Here is a 13,583-nt window from a genome sequence, read left to right as displayed (position 1 = left end):
TTCAAGTAGGAACATCACTATTAGTTGTTTTATCCTGTAACATGTATGTTATATATGATATAATATGATAGTATGACTAATAGTAGCTTTATGTTAATCTTTACATAATTTCAATGTAAGGTCTCAATAAAGTTGAATAAAATAGACATCTGTATCATTTAAAATGCCTGAGTAATTTATATTGTCAGCATTATGAAAGGAATTTGTTACACATTTAGAAAAAGGCAGAAATGGTTAAATGGGTTAGCATGGGGTTTGAACAATGAGTAAACATAACCCCCAGTTTTTTTTTGGAGCTGCTGTTTGTGCTTCACTTCCGTTGACCTGGGGACTTGGCGTACTGGATGGTGTCCAAAGCGGCACAAATGTCGTAGTTCTTGGTGTGGAGCAGTCTAGTCAGCCAACCACCTTCATCTGTGAAGCCCATGGAGAGCATTTGGGACAGGGACTCCACCAGCCGAGGGTCAGCGTCTGGAAAACGAAGGTTCAAGGGCAGATCGGGTTGTGAGTATGATGGTGGCTGAAGTTTGGGTGTTTAATAAGTAAATTATGGGACAGGTTTTATATTGGATAGGAGAACAAGTTTTGAGTAGCACTGAGTAACTGTTTATGTACCAAATGACACAAAAAAACAGATTTAGAGTTGTACAGTACAAGTTTCTCGGTTTACCTTGTGGCAGATGTGGATAGACTGCAGCCTCGCGCAGACCACTGGGGCCTGGGTTAATGGTGGTGCTGTGGCTGAGTGGAGCAGGGCTATCATTTGCTCCATCCACCTCCATCCTCAGTGACTGGAGCTCGCCTGTGGATGGGTCGACTTCCTTTGAGCTCAGATGAGTCCAATCATCATCAGTATTTTGGTCTTTCTGATCCTGGAAATCCAATTTAAAGACAATTTTGAGGGTTTTTCATGACTAACATTAATGTAGCTATTTTTTTTTTTTATGTAACTATTGAAATGTTGCATATAATATCACTGATCTTATTTAGTTACCTTTGTCCCCCCATTGGTACTCCCTACACTGCTTGGACCTCCATCTGCACCCTTGGAAAGACCTCCAGAGCTACCATCACTCCGGCCACTAGGTGGTCCACTTGAGGCAGCAGATGGAGTTGTCACTTTGGCCTTCTTGCCCTCGTGCTCTACATCAATGTCCACGTCAATGCCTGTGGAGAGGCAGGTTTGTTTAGGCAAATGTACATTTTCTTTATTTGGTAAAGTCATAACATTAGCATGTGAAGAGTGAGGATTTGAGAATACACTCTATCATCTTGTGTTGACATTTAGTAGTAATGTAACAAGTTCACAGTTGAGGCACCTACCAAGGGGGCTCAGCAAGGCAGCCACACCCTCTCCAATGTTCTTCAGGTACTCCATATTGGCCTGGGAAGATGAGTCTCCTGTGGAGAGAGAGCAAAAAAATGTTTTAGATACAAGGAATGTGAAAATCTAACTCCTGGACTTTTTCCATCATAGGATATTCCTTGAACGATGCAGACAGATACATTACTAGGCAAGTCTTAGGTACCTGTTTTTTAGCAGGTTTATAGTTTAGGTTTATAGCATTTCTTTGCATGTGTACTAATAATTTTTCACAGTACTCTTCTATATTTCTCATCCACCATGTTTGTGCTTGTAACTAAATGGTTACCGTTTTGAGCTTGGCCTTCCTGCGTGTTCGCCTGCTGGGAGGCGCCCTGGCAACCAGATGGCCCAGGTTGGGCCTGGTTTTGAGCCTGAGTCTGGGCCTGAGCTTGGGCACCAGCCCACATGCAGTGCCTCATCTTGCGCCACATTTTGCCACGAGGAAACCACTACAAAAAGAACAATAAAAAAAATATATATATATATATATGAACCCAAGCTTAAAAGATCCTCTGACCAAGACCATAAAAATGTATAAATGGGCGAGGTCCCTGGCTGGAGCTTACCTCAAACATATTGGCCATGGGGTGGAAAATGGGCAGGAGAGCATGTTCCTTGTGTAGGCCCTTGGCCTGGCAGGTGGAGCACAGGTCATAATTGGGGCACACGGTGCACTTGAAGCGGGTCCCAGCCACCTGTCCCTCACAACCATCACAAGTCACACCAGGGTGAACCATGGGTTGGTGATGAGGTGGACCCATATGGGGTGGCCCCATATGAGGAGGAGCCATATGGGGGTATCCTGGAGGACCCATGTGATGTGGTCCTGGAGGAGTGGTGAAGGGGAACCCTTGGTCCATATGATGAGGGAAGTCACGCTTGTGTTCCTTTTTTTCTGAAAGAATAACATACAAAAGAACAATCTTAGTACATTCTTCAAGTCTCTGTTACATCAGACTGACTGAACACATTGTCCTACACCAAGCTCAAATTTACAATGTGCTTTGTGGTGTATTTAACATAGTCCATAAATATGACTTCCTAATCATAAAACTATTTGAGTCTGGGCAGAACTTACCCTTGATGAAAATGCGGAAAGTATCGTCCTTGACCATAGACAGTCCCATCATAAGCTCATCGTCAGAAGAGAAGGCGATCAGGTCCCCATCCTCATCTATGACGAGACAGAAGAACGGTCAGTTTCTAGCTTTGTGATGGCAAACATTCAATGATTTTTACCAACATGCTTATCTGGAATAAAAGTTCACTTCTCTACATGTTGGACTAATCCATTAGTTTGAGTTGTTCATCTCAACTCTAAAACAAGAGTTCTCATATTAAATTTAAATATGTAAAAGGTATACATTAAAGTCTCTGGAAGAGCTAACTTAAGTAAGCACAGATGTGTCTGTCATGTTAAAAATATAAAATTTTCGGGCCTCCGAGTAGTGCATTGGTAACGTGCTCGCCCTATCAGCCGGAGATCGCAAGTTCGATTCCCAGGTGATGCTGTAACCTCTCACAGCCGGAGGCCTAGAGAGATCTGATTGGCCGAGCTCTCTCAGAGGGGAGGGATGAGAGGTACTTATTGCTCCCACATTAATCACGACTCTATAGCCAATCAGGGGCGTCTGTGAGCTGACTCGAGCGGATATCGCTCTTCTCCGAGTTTGTTACGGTTGGCTGGCATCACGTGGGAAACGCGTGAGTCTTCGGCCCTCCCTGATTGAGTAATAGCCTTAATGTGGGAGTATCCTAGTGACAAGGAGGAATTGGGAATGAATAAATTAGGGAGAACATCAGGGTAAAAAAAAAATAATAATTCAATTCTTCAGTCATAAGAAGAGATCAGAATAATGCATAAAACATGACTTGGGCTGTGCTCTGGATTTACATTTTGGCATTTAGCAGACGCTCTTATCCAGAGGGACTTCCATTTTTATTCTATTACACATCTGGGCAGATGAGGGTTAAGGGCCTTGCTCAAGGGCCCAACAGTGGCAACTTGGTGGTTGTGGGGTTTGAACCTGGGATCTTCCGAACCGTAGTCCAATGCCTTAACCACTGAATACTCTCAATACAAAAATAAAAACCTGGACTATTCCCTGTCTCTGGAGTGACACCTTTGTGTTATACCTACACAGTTGTACCTTTAAAGCATTTACTTGTGACAGATATACATTACAGGTACAAAAGATTAAAAGATACTCTTGATTAAAGGACACAGAGACATGGAAAGGCACAGCTTATAAGAGAAACATAGTCATGGATTTATTTTTAGAACTTTAGACCCCATGAGGAACTTTTTTTTTGGTTCAACAAGAACTGGCGTTTAATAATTACAGATTAGTTAACGAGTAACCAGGCAAAAGTATTGGCACTGACTATTTATATTACTATTCACGCGACTAATTAGTCGAAACTAACCATATTGAATGCGTGGCATTACACCTACCTCTGTAGTACATCTGGAAGGAGACATTGCGGAGGTTTGAGAAAACATCCACCACCTTGCGGCTCAGGTACTCGAAACTTGCCGATACGTCATGATCGACGGCGAAGCGGCGGATCTCCTTATGGGTGTCCTCTTTCCCGAGGAGGTAAGCTTTGATGGTCACCGACATGTTGTCTCCAAAATCACCAGCACGGATTAAGTCGAACTTCAGGCTCTAGTGTGTGTTGCGCAGCAGAAATTTTCGTCCTTTAGAATCAGCTGACTCCCTACTTCCTGATCGACTGTGTACAATTCCGCTTTGTATCCGCCTCTATATAATTTATACAACCGGGCAGCCAATGGAAAACGTCCGGGAGGGGAGGAATGGGGCGTGGCTATATGCGTCTCACCCAATGACGAAGCGTACCTCAAGTCACTGCGCATGTTCCAACCAGCTAAAACAACAACCACGACTGCTACGACAGGACAGGAGGGGTGGGGGCGCTGTGCTGTTAAAGGGGGGGATGAGAAGGCCAAGGAATGACACAGCATTTTCCAATGGGGAAGTCCCACTTCTATTACCACAACATGTCTCTGTAAATACTGTAATCCTGTATTGTTATACAAAAAGCAAGTGGAAGAACGTTCTAGAACAAGTGCTTAATTGTCCACAAAGATGTTTAGAATTTAATAAAAAGTTCATTAACTGTAGGTAAAAAATACAGTACCTTAAAGCAGCAAAAGGATACCAGCAATAGTACTTGTAGGTTGATACACACTGAAAAGTTGTAACAAGATAACCGCCAAGACTGTTAAAGTTTCAGATATCAGTCCCCACTGTAATTGAATTCTTCGCCTGCTTTATACGGTACTTCCACAAACTTTTTTTTTTGACACATTTCATTCATTCATTCATTCATTCAATCATTTATTCTCCTTAAATAACTTTTATCCTGGTTAGCTCATCCAACCTAAAGCTAATCCTAGGAACACTAGACATGGTGGGGGGGAAAATGGGAAACCATGAGGACACCAACATGGAAACATAGAGAATATGAGGAGGAAACGCGAGGTTAATATCAAAACACAGACTTTTAAACAGTAAGCTGGCAAAAAGGCAAATTATATTATTTAATAAGACCTATACTCAGAGCAAAGGATGAGAAAGCTATATAACATTTTTCTGGGGTAACGCCACAAATTAATTACTTTATTCATTCATTCATTCATTCATTCATTTAATTATTCATTCATTCATTCATCTTCTAAACTGCTTATCCTGTATACAGGGTCGTGGGGAGGCTGGGGCACGAGGTGGGGTACACCCAGGACAGGGTGCCAATTCATCACAGGGCAGACATGCAATTTGGCAACGACAATTAACCTAAAATACATGTCTTTGGACTGTGGTAGAAAAATAGACAAAATTAATTATTTTAATCTTCTTAGTTTAGCTTTTGTCAGGTAAATATAATCCCAGACCTCAACTGATATTAAAGCTATTCTTTTCAATTCTAAATGTTTCTTGTACTTGTGCAAGAGTATGTGATTTAATCCATATGTATGGTTGTGTGGGTGTACCTGTTGTTACTTGCAGGTAAAGGATACCTTTAATGTGCTGTGTCATGCTGAGTGATTTTTTTCTCTCCCACACACACGTGTGTTTTTAATCAGGCTTTTAACAACAATTATTGTCACAAAGCAGCTTTACAGAAATAAAAATTATGGTAATAAATTAGAACATGTACGGAATAAAGTATAGACTATCAGTTTGTCCCTGATACACTCACACAGGTTAGTGCAGCCATGTTGCTGAATCACTTTATTCTATTGTTGTTTATATTCTTGTTTACTTAAATATGCTGGCCGGTTCATAAACATATTTTTTAGAATGTGTAAACCACGTTGGGAAATCCAGATTTAAAGAACTTAAATTTTTGTAGACATTATGATAAAGAGATTTAAAGATAGTCACTCAGTAACACTTGAATGTCTCCAAAGCACACCACTTCCACAAAGTTGATTTACTACTAAAACAAATTTTAATAGGATACTGTTATATTGGAGAAACAAAGAACTAAATAAACAATATAGGTGGGACAATTGAAAAAAAAAAAGAGTGTTTCATTTATTAATGTGTATAGTTTAAAATATTGTCCGGTTCACTTTAAACTGTGATCCATATCTAAAACTGTTTTAGATCTAAAACTGTTTTTTTAGATATGGATCCTGTAAACACAGCAGTTCAGCCAAAGTTGATTAAAGCATAAACCTGGTTGAAATTTTATATAGAAACGCACTAAGAATTAAACCTAATAGAATGATTATAGGAACACTCCCAACTGTTTAAATCAGTACAAGGTCACCTGGTTGAAACTAATATTTATTTAGACATCATTGTTTCTATGGTAACAGATCTTTAAGATGACTGCTTATGGCAGAACTTAATTCATCTGTATTAAAAATTGTTTAAAGAATGTTATTTAACAGAGAAGACTGCATAATGATTAAAATGTTGAAGTTGAGAGGCTTTGTGAAACACTGACCCTTGGGCAGTAAAAAAGGCAAATTAGATCATTTAAAAAGACATCTACTCTTACTAGTCTGTCAGCTGAAAGGAGGTCTAAAAATTGGGAAAAGATAGGCAATCTTTTGTTAGGTGTTCCTGTCCCCTTTTTCTGTAAGGGGAAACATATTGTATAATAAAATGTGATATTTTTTTAAAAAGCCTAATTAACTTGAATAATTTATGCTATAAAAAGACAGAGGATATGCTACTAGAAACTAGTATTCTTTGGGCTGGTATGGAAATTATATGACATCAGGCATCCAATGGAAATGCTTTTCGCTAGTTTAAATTCGCCTATAACTTAAAGATTTATGACCAGACTGAGAATACGTGATATGCTCTGTGCCTTAGAGAAAATAGACAGAAGATGATTTCTTTTTCATTTAAGAATAATTAAATACTTTATAGCTTCTTATCACTTGTAATGCTTAGTGTGTGTGTCCTGGTTTTTCAAGACAGAATTCTGAAAAACAAAACATGCATATAAACTGTTTGTCATTTTTGAAGGAAATTTGGTGTAAAATATCCAGACATCACAATTACAAGTTCAAATATGAGTTACAATCAAACACTTTGTGATTAAGATTTGGTCTCTGACCATAAGGACCTTTAACCTAATATTGCCTAACTCAAGTGTTCAAAGTCCAGCCCAAAGACCAAACACAGACCACAGGCAGATGTCAACTGGCATGTGGAAAACTACTCCGGCACAGATCTGGTCCAAGACTTTAATGTATAAAAGAAGCTCACAGGGCAACATGTAATAATTTCTTCTTTCTTTTAGTGCTTGGCCCCGATAATAATTAGGTTAAAAAAATGTTTTAACATTATCACAATTGTAAATTTTTTAATCAAATCATACATCCCTAATAATTATTATGATACATGAAACTTCATGTATTTTAATAAGGTCTATTGCCCTACATTTGATGTTAAAATCCCTGTTATCAACTGTTAACTTGTATCAATTGATACAGCCTCAGAGTCTGACAACTTATGTGAATAAGTTAGAACATGTATGACAAAAAATATAGACTAACCCTAACCCTATAACTATAAGTTTGTTTCTGATGACCAAGCCTACAAGCCTGACAATAGAAAGAGGAACCAGACTCAACAGGGTACACATCACCATTTGGGTGATCATAAATCAGTCCCTGAAAGTTTAATAAAACAAAGGTGTTTAAGCGAGTCACTTTCATTTTGGCTAAAAACTGTTGATGGGAATTTTAGTCATAAACTATTGAGCAAATGCTGTCATAAGCCATTACAACCGTCTTCATAGTCATCATGTGAACCCGTCCTCAGCTGCCAAGTGCATCCCAAGCAGATCATACAGGGCCATTCTCAACAGCAAGCCAGAAGCCTCGATGGGACGAGAACTCCAAACAGAAAAAGGGCACTAGGACGATATCAGCACCAGCCGTACTGATATATGCATTTGTTTGTATGTTGTCATATAACATCCGAAGTAAAAGAAATGTGAATTTCTGTTAAATTCAAATTGCTATATGCTAACAGTCCATATATGTGCTTTGCCTCTTAATTCCAAATTTGGCTAAATCATTGTTTATCCCTTAGGTTTTAAAGCTTGTGTAGTTTCGGGGACCGGCACAATCATTGAGAAAGAAAAGCATGTTGTCATGCCGCGTGACCTGACGTGGGCAATTACCAAACCGGTTACTGTACTATCACCTGATTCTGACTCACGCAGGTCACGTGGTTCCCCAGTCACCACGTGGCCAAAACTAGAAAGCGCGCGATGTTTCTAGAACCGTCTAGATGTCATGTTTAAACTCTTTAACTCATTTAAACACACCTGTACGTACAAGGAGGGGTTTTATTATTAATAATACTGATTATATTAATAAAACCTTCCTTATCGAAAGTATTTGGAACGATTGCATGATTGGAGTGTTTCCATAAATACTAAATCTACTTCCTGTCATATTTAAAATTTTTAAAGATTTGAATGTGCTAGACCAAAAACCTAAAATTTTTCACAACGCCTAAATATATCGTTTAGCCAAAGATTAATATTTGTCACAATAAACACTTTAACCACATAAAGTACTTTTCTGCAATGAGTTATACCTTGCGAAATCCCGTATATATTTTATAGGCTACTTTCAGAAATTCGCCACTAGATGGAGCCATTTCTTTTCAGCAGAAAATCTGGTCAAATACGCAGACATGCAAAAAGCAAATAAAAAAGATTACAAAATGTATGCACCAAAATATGTTATAACAACTATTTATTTTCTATTTTTGGACTATAATGTTCTTTACTGTAATACTGTAAAAACATGTACTGTAATGTTTTTATTATAAACAAAATGTAGACTGTGCCAGAGACAAATAGCGAGGAATCAAGGTTTCCACTCTTAATAGAATTATAGTTTAATTTAAGGTAAAGTAAAGTAAAACATCAACAGAGGCACAACCTGGTAGACTGGGGCCTTCCTAGTAAGGTGTTGCTCTTAAAACCACTAAAGAAAAGCCAACAATTTATTAATAATGTATTAATTGCTAAAGCTTACTTGCTTAAAAAAATAATACCAGATTTTGGTGCATACATTTTACTATAATATGGTTTCTGTTTCAACTCTGTGTAGAGTTAATGATAAGCACCGTAATTTAATAGAGCTGACTATGTTCTTGTACAGATTCGATTACTGACACTATCATTTTATATATGTAAAACTTTAAATGAACATTAGAATACTTTATTTTAATGCTTTAAATCATTAGTGTTTGTCCACAAACTTTAAACATGTACATTGTCTCAGACCTTAAACTATTGAACTAAGGCGTGTGCAGTACAGTATACTTGTGTTGTACCCCACTGACAAGCATCTATGGATTTGGTTCCTTTTGTTTCCACACAAAGTGCCATGATCCCCAAACCTCATCAATACTTTTGTTTGATTATTTTTTAAATTACATTTGAGGTTCTAAAAAAATATTTGCAAACATCCTCATTATGATTTTTTTTGCAAATATTCCACCATTATTTGCTGATAGTCTAGATAAACACATTTGAATAATAATGATATACACTCACCTAAAGGATTATTAGGAACACCTGTTTAATTTCTCATTAATGCAATTATCTAATCAACCAATCACATGGCAGTTGCTTCAATGCATTTAGGGGTGTGGTCCGGGTCAAGACAATCTCCTGAACTCTAAACTGAACGTCAGAATGGGGAAGAAAGGTGATTTAAGCAATTTTAAGCATGGCATGGCATGGTTGTTGGTGCCAGACGGGCCGGTCTGAGTATCGGCTCAGTTACTGGGATTTTCACGCACAACCATTTCTAGGGTTTACAAAGAATGGTGTAAAAAGGGAGAAACATCCAGTATGCGGCAGTCCTGTGGGTAAAAATGCCTTGTTGATGCTGGAGGTCAGAGGAGAATGGGCCGACTGATTCAAGCTGATGGAAGAGCAACTTTGACTGAAATAACCACTTGTTACAACCGAGGTATGCAGCAAAGCATTTGTGAAGCCACAACACGCCCACAACCTTGAGGCGGATGGGCTACAACAGCAGAAGACCCCACCGGGTACCACTCATCTCCACTACAAATAGGAAAAAAAAGCTACAATTTGCACGGGCTCACCAAAATTTGACAGTTGAAGACTGGAAAAACATTGCCTGGTCTGATGAGTTTTGATTTCTGTTGAGACATTCAAATGGTAGAGTCAGAATTTGTGGTAAACAGAATGAGAACATGGATCCATCATGCCTTGTTACCACTGTGCAGGCTGTTGGTGGTGGTGTAATGGTGTGGGGGATGTTTTCTTGGCACACTTTAGACCCCTTAGTGCCAATTGGGCATCGTTTAAATGCCACGGGCTACCTGAGCATTGTTTTTGACCATGTCTATCCCTTTATGACCACCATGTACCCATTCTTTGATGGCTACTTCCAGCAGGATAATGCACCATGTCACAAAGCTTTAATCATTTTAAATTGGTTTCTTGAACATGAGAATGAGGTCACTGTACTAAAATGGCCCCCACAGTCACCAGATCTCAACCCAATAGAGCATCTTTGGGATGTGGTGGAACGCGAGCTTCGTGCCCTGGATGTGCATCCCACAAATCTCCATCAACTGCAAGATGCTATCCTATCAATACGGGCCAACATTTCTAAAGAATGCTTTCAGCACCTTGTTGAATCAATGCCACGTAGAATTAAGGTAGTTCTGAAGGACAAAGGGGGTCAAACACCGTATTAGTATGGTGTTTCTAATAATCCTTTAGATACAAGAGGACACACTGAAATCATAGAGCTGTTGTCATAGTCATCAACTGATACCAGAGTCTTCTTCTTTGTCCTTCGGCTGTTCCCTTTCAGGGGTTTCCACAGCAAATCATCCGCCTCCATCTGACCCCATCCTCTGCATCCTGTTCTCTCACACCAACTAACTTCATGTCCTCTCTTACTGCATCCATAAACTACCTCTTTGGTCTTCCTCTAGACCTCCTGCCTGGCAGTTCCAACCTCAGCATCCTTCTACCGATATATATAACTGATACCAGAGTCTGACATTTATTTGAACCCCAAATCTCATCAATACCTTTTTTTTTCCTTCACTAACACACTCATATTAACTGAAAAAGATCTGCTAATTAGCGGACTATCTAAATTAGGTATATTGGAGCAGATACAAATAAAATGCAACCACGGGGGGCGCAATCCAGTGTCTTCTTGTGCCAGTCCCAAGTCTGGATAAATGCAGAGGGTTGTGTCAGGAAGGGCATCCGACATTAAACTTTTGCCAAATCAATGATGCGAATCACAAATATAATGATTCGCTGTGGCGACCCCTGAAAGGGAACAGCCGAAAGACAAAGAAGAGAAGGAGCAGATACAAATAAAATAACTGGGGCAGTAGTGGCTCACAGAGTTGAGACTGTTGGTTGCTAATCAGAAATTCAGGGATTTGAGCCCCATCATCACCACTGTTGCATCCTTGGGCAAGACTCTTTATGCTACAACTCATACAACCCAGACACTACATGCAATGCAGGTCCCAAGCCCGGGTTAGAAAATCAGACAGTTGTAACTTCATCAAGCACAAACTGATCCGATGTGGTAACCCCTTTGATAAAAGGGACAAAGCCCAAGAAAGAAAGAAACAAACAAATAAGCATTAAAAGATGAAAAAAAAACTACTGCATTGTAGCACAACTCCTGCAGAGCACCTCATCAGTTTATTACCAGTAAATGTTTGAGCAGTGAAGAATCCAATCAACTGCACTGGGTTCCATCTGACTAGAATTAGAGTAAATAACTCCTTTTATTTGTCTCCTTTTTTGCTAATTAATCTCACCCAACAACTGATTGTCAGTTAAATATAAGGTAACAATCACAGCTAATACCTTGGTAGGTAGTTGATGAGGTAAATTAGGTGGTATATTCTACATACATTTTCTACTGCATATTTCATGTCATTTATTATTTATTCCGTCTACAAGACTTAGTAGCTAAAATTAAACAAGTCCTTTCTCTTTATTGGGGAGTTTTATTCCTACAATAAGCACATAAAATCTTTAGTGGTCCCCTTTCTCTGTTTTTAATTTAGAATAAAAAGAAAAACTGCTTTGTGTAACTCTCCAGATGTTTCCTTACATTTATATGTTTTTGTATGAACATAAACGATTATGTCTTAGGATGGCTTGCCAATCAAATAACTTCCCTTTTAATAGCACTTCCCTTTCATTGTATTCTTTACAGTAAGTCTGATCTACACTCTTATTATGTGGACTAAAGTATGTGGACAGCTGGCCTTTGGACCCATACAGTATGTGGGCTTTCCTCTAACTTTTGCCAAAAAGGAGAATATGTCTAAATTGTTATATGTTACCTGGGCCATAAAGACTTTATATACATATTTTCCCTTTACTAGCATGGGGAATAATAATAAAAGGCCACACTATTTGTCACAAATTCTTTACAGCACAGTGAAATATTCTGCTTCAGATATCCTTCATTGTTATAAAGCTTGGGTCAGTGTGCAGGGTCAGTCATGGAAAAGAGACGATTAAGGCCAGTCCTAGGGCTCAAATCCTGACCTTCTGTTTTGTAACCCAGAGCCTTAACTACTGGGCCACCATAATCAGCAATGTCTTAAATAAGAGCTACATTACCATTTATATTTATGCATTTGGCAGATACTCTTTTCCAGAGCGACTTTCAAAAGTAAAAGATCCAAAGCAAGCATTTAAAAAGCTGTCCTACACATAATTTTATACATAACATGTGTCTCTACTTCATTGCAATATCATGTCATGTGACTTAAATTTGACAAACATGGACTTAATTTAAAATGGTGTATCATCCATATTCCTAATTAAATCCAAAAGAAGCAGATCAGAGTGCCACATGGAAAGAATATGAATATTTCTAGCATGCCAAAGTTTTAAAAAGGTTAACTTAACATGCCAAATAAAAACAGGGTTTCTGAGCTCATTGGTTAATTTGTAAATAAATAAGCATGGATATGAATATTTCATTTTAAAGCTAGTATTTTGTATCTTAATAAAAAAAAAAAAAAAGATTAATTCTCATCGATCTTCAGGGTCATCTCAGGGAGTTTTTCCTTGCCACCATCATGTCTAGCTTAAAAAAAATTATGAAGCTGTTAATTTTTAAAAATTAGTTCTATAAAGCTGTATAAAGCTGATGTATGACATTGCTAAAGGTCCTGTACAAATAAAATTGAATTTAAAACACTGCCCTATTTTATCACTTTTTTTATTTAACAAAAGATAACATATTCTAGTTCACAGCAATGAAAATGTAATTTTCTTAGTGTGCTGAAAATTGTAGCCCACCATTATCAAAGCTATTATATTTATTATTGAGCACTCATAGTTATTACTGCCATTGGTCATTTAAAGAAAGTTGGACAAATAAGCGTATAATTAATGTCAATTTGGACCTAATCTGTTCACTAAGTGAAGAGTTTAGGAATAAAAAGCTCTATGGCAGAAATGCTGTGAAAAATAGTAAATAGACAGAATATTATTGTACAAATTTAAATAATGAGCATAAAATCTGTACAGATTTTTAAGGTCGTTTATGGAATTCATAAAGCTGAACGTATGGCTATTTAACAAATGAAAATTCTCACATACAATTCTCGCAAAGGAATAGCATTTAGTATATACTATTTAGCTGCTGGTAAAATAGGACTACATT

At 38.1% G+C, this 13,583-nt stretch overlaps 1 protein-coding gene across 1 annotated transcript; it reads right to left on the bottom strand.

The window, feature by feature from the left end:
* Positions 1-3: 3 nt before the first annotated feature.
* On the bottom strand, positions 4-4,121 carry sqstm1 (sequestosome 1). Its single transcript, XM_053505483.1, has 8 exons — positions 3,822-4,121; positions 2,445-2,540; positions 1,933-2,261; positions 1,653-1,815; positions 1,324-1,401; positions 995-1,167; positions 671-872; positions 4-471 (listed from the first exon to the last, which is right to left on the bottom strand). Exons 1-8 carry the CDS (start codon positions 3,988-3,990, stop codon positions 311-313), a joined length of 1,371 nt encoding a protein of 456 aa, XP_053361458.1. The 5' UTR covers positions 3,991-4,121; the 3' UTR covers positions 4-310.
* Positions 4,122-13,583: the final 9,462 nt, after the last annotated feature.

Source organism: Clarias gariepinus, chromosome 10 (assembly GCF_024256425.1).
Source record: "Clarias gariepinus isolate MV-2021 ecotype Netherlands chromosome 10, CGAR_prim_01v2, whole genome shotgun sequence".
Classification (NCBI taxonomy): domain Eukaryota; kingdom Metazoa; phylum Chordata; class Actinopteri; order Siluriformes; family Clariidae; genus Clarias; species Clarias gariepinus.
Note: the sequence above shows the minus strand (reverse complement) of the source record. Positions and strands in the feature narration are given on the sequence as shown.

What these genes read in the sequence shown, in the direction of transcription:
- sqstm1 (XM_053505483.1), bottom strand. Translation starts at nt 3,990, where the DNA reads ATGTCGGTGACCATCAAAGCTTACCTCCTCGGGAAAGAGGACACCCAT. An exon ending in GGAAGGCCAAGCTCAAAACG is followed by an intron (nt 1,402 to 1,652) that starts GTAACCATTTAG and finishes CTCTCTCCACAG; the next exon opens with GAGACTCATCTTCCCAGGCC. An exon ending in GTACCAATGGGGGGACAAAG is followed by an intron (nt 873 to 994) that starts GTAACTAAATAA and finishes TTGGATTTCCAG; the next exon opens with GATCAGAAAGACCAAAATAC.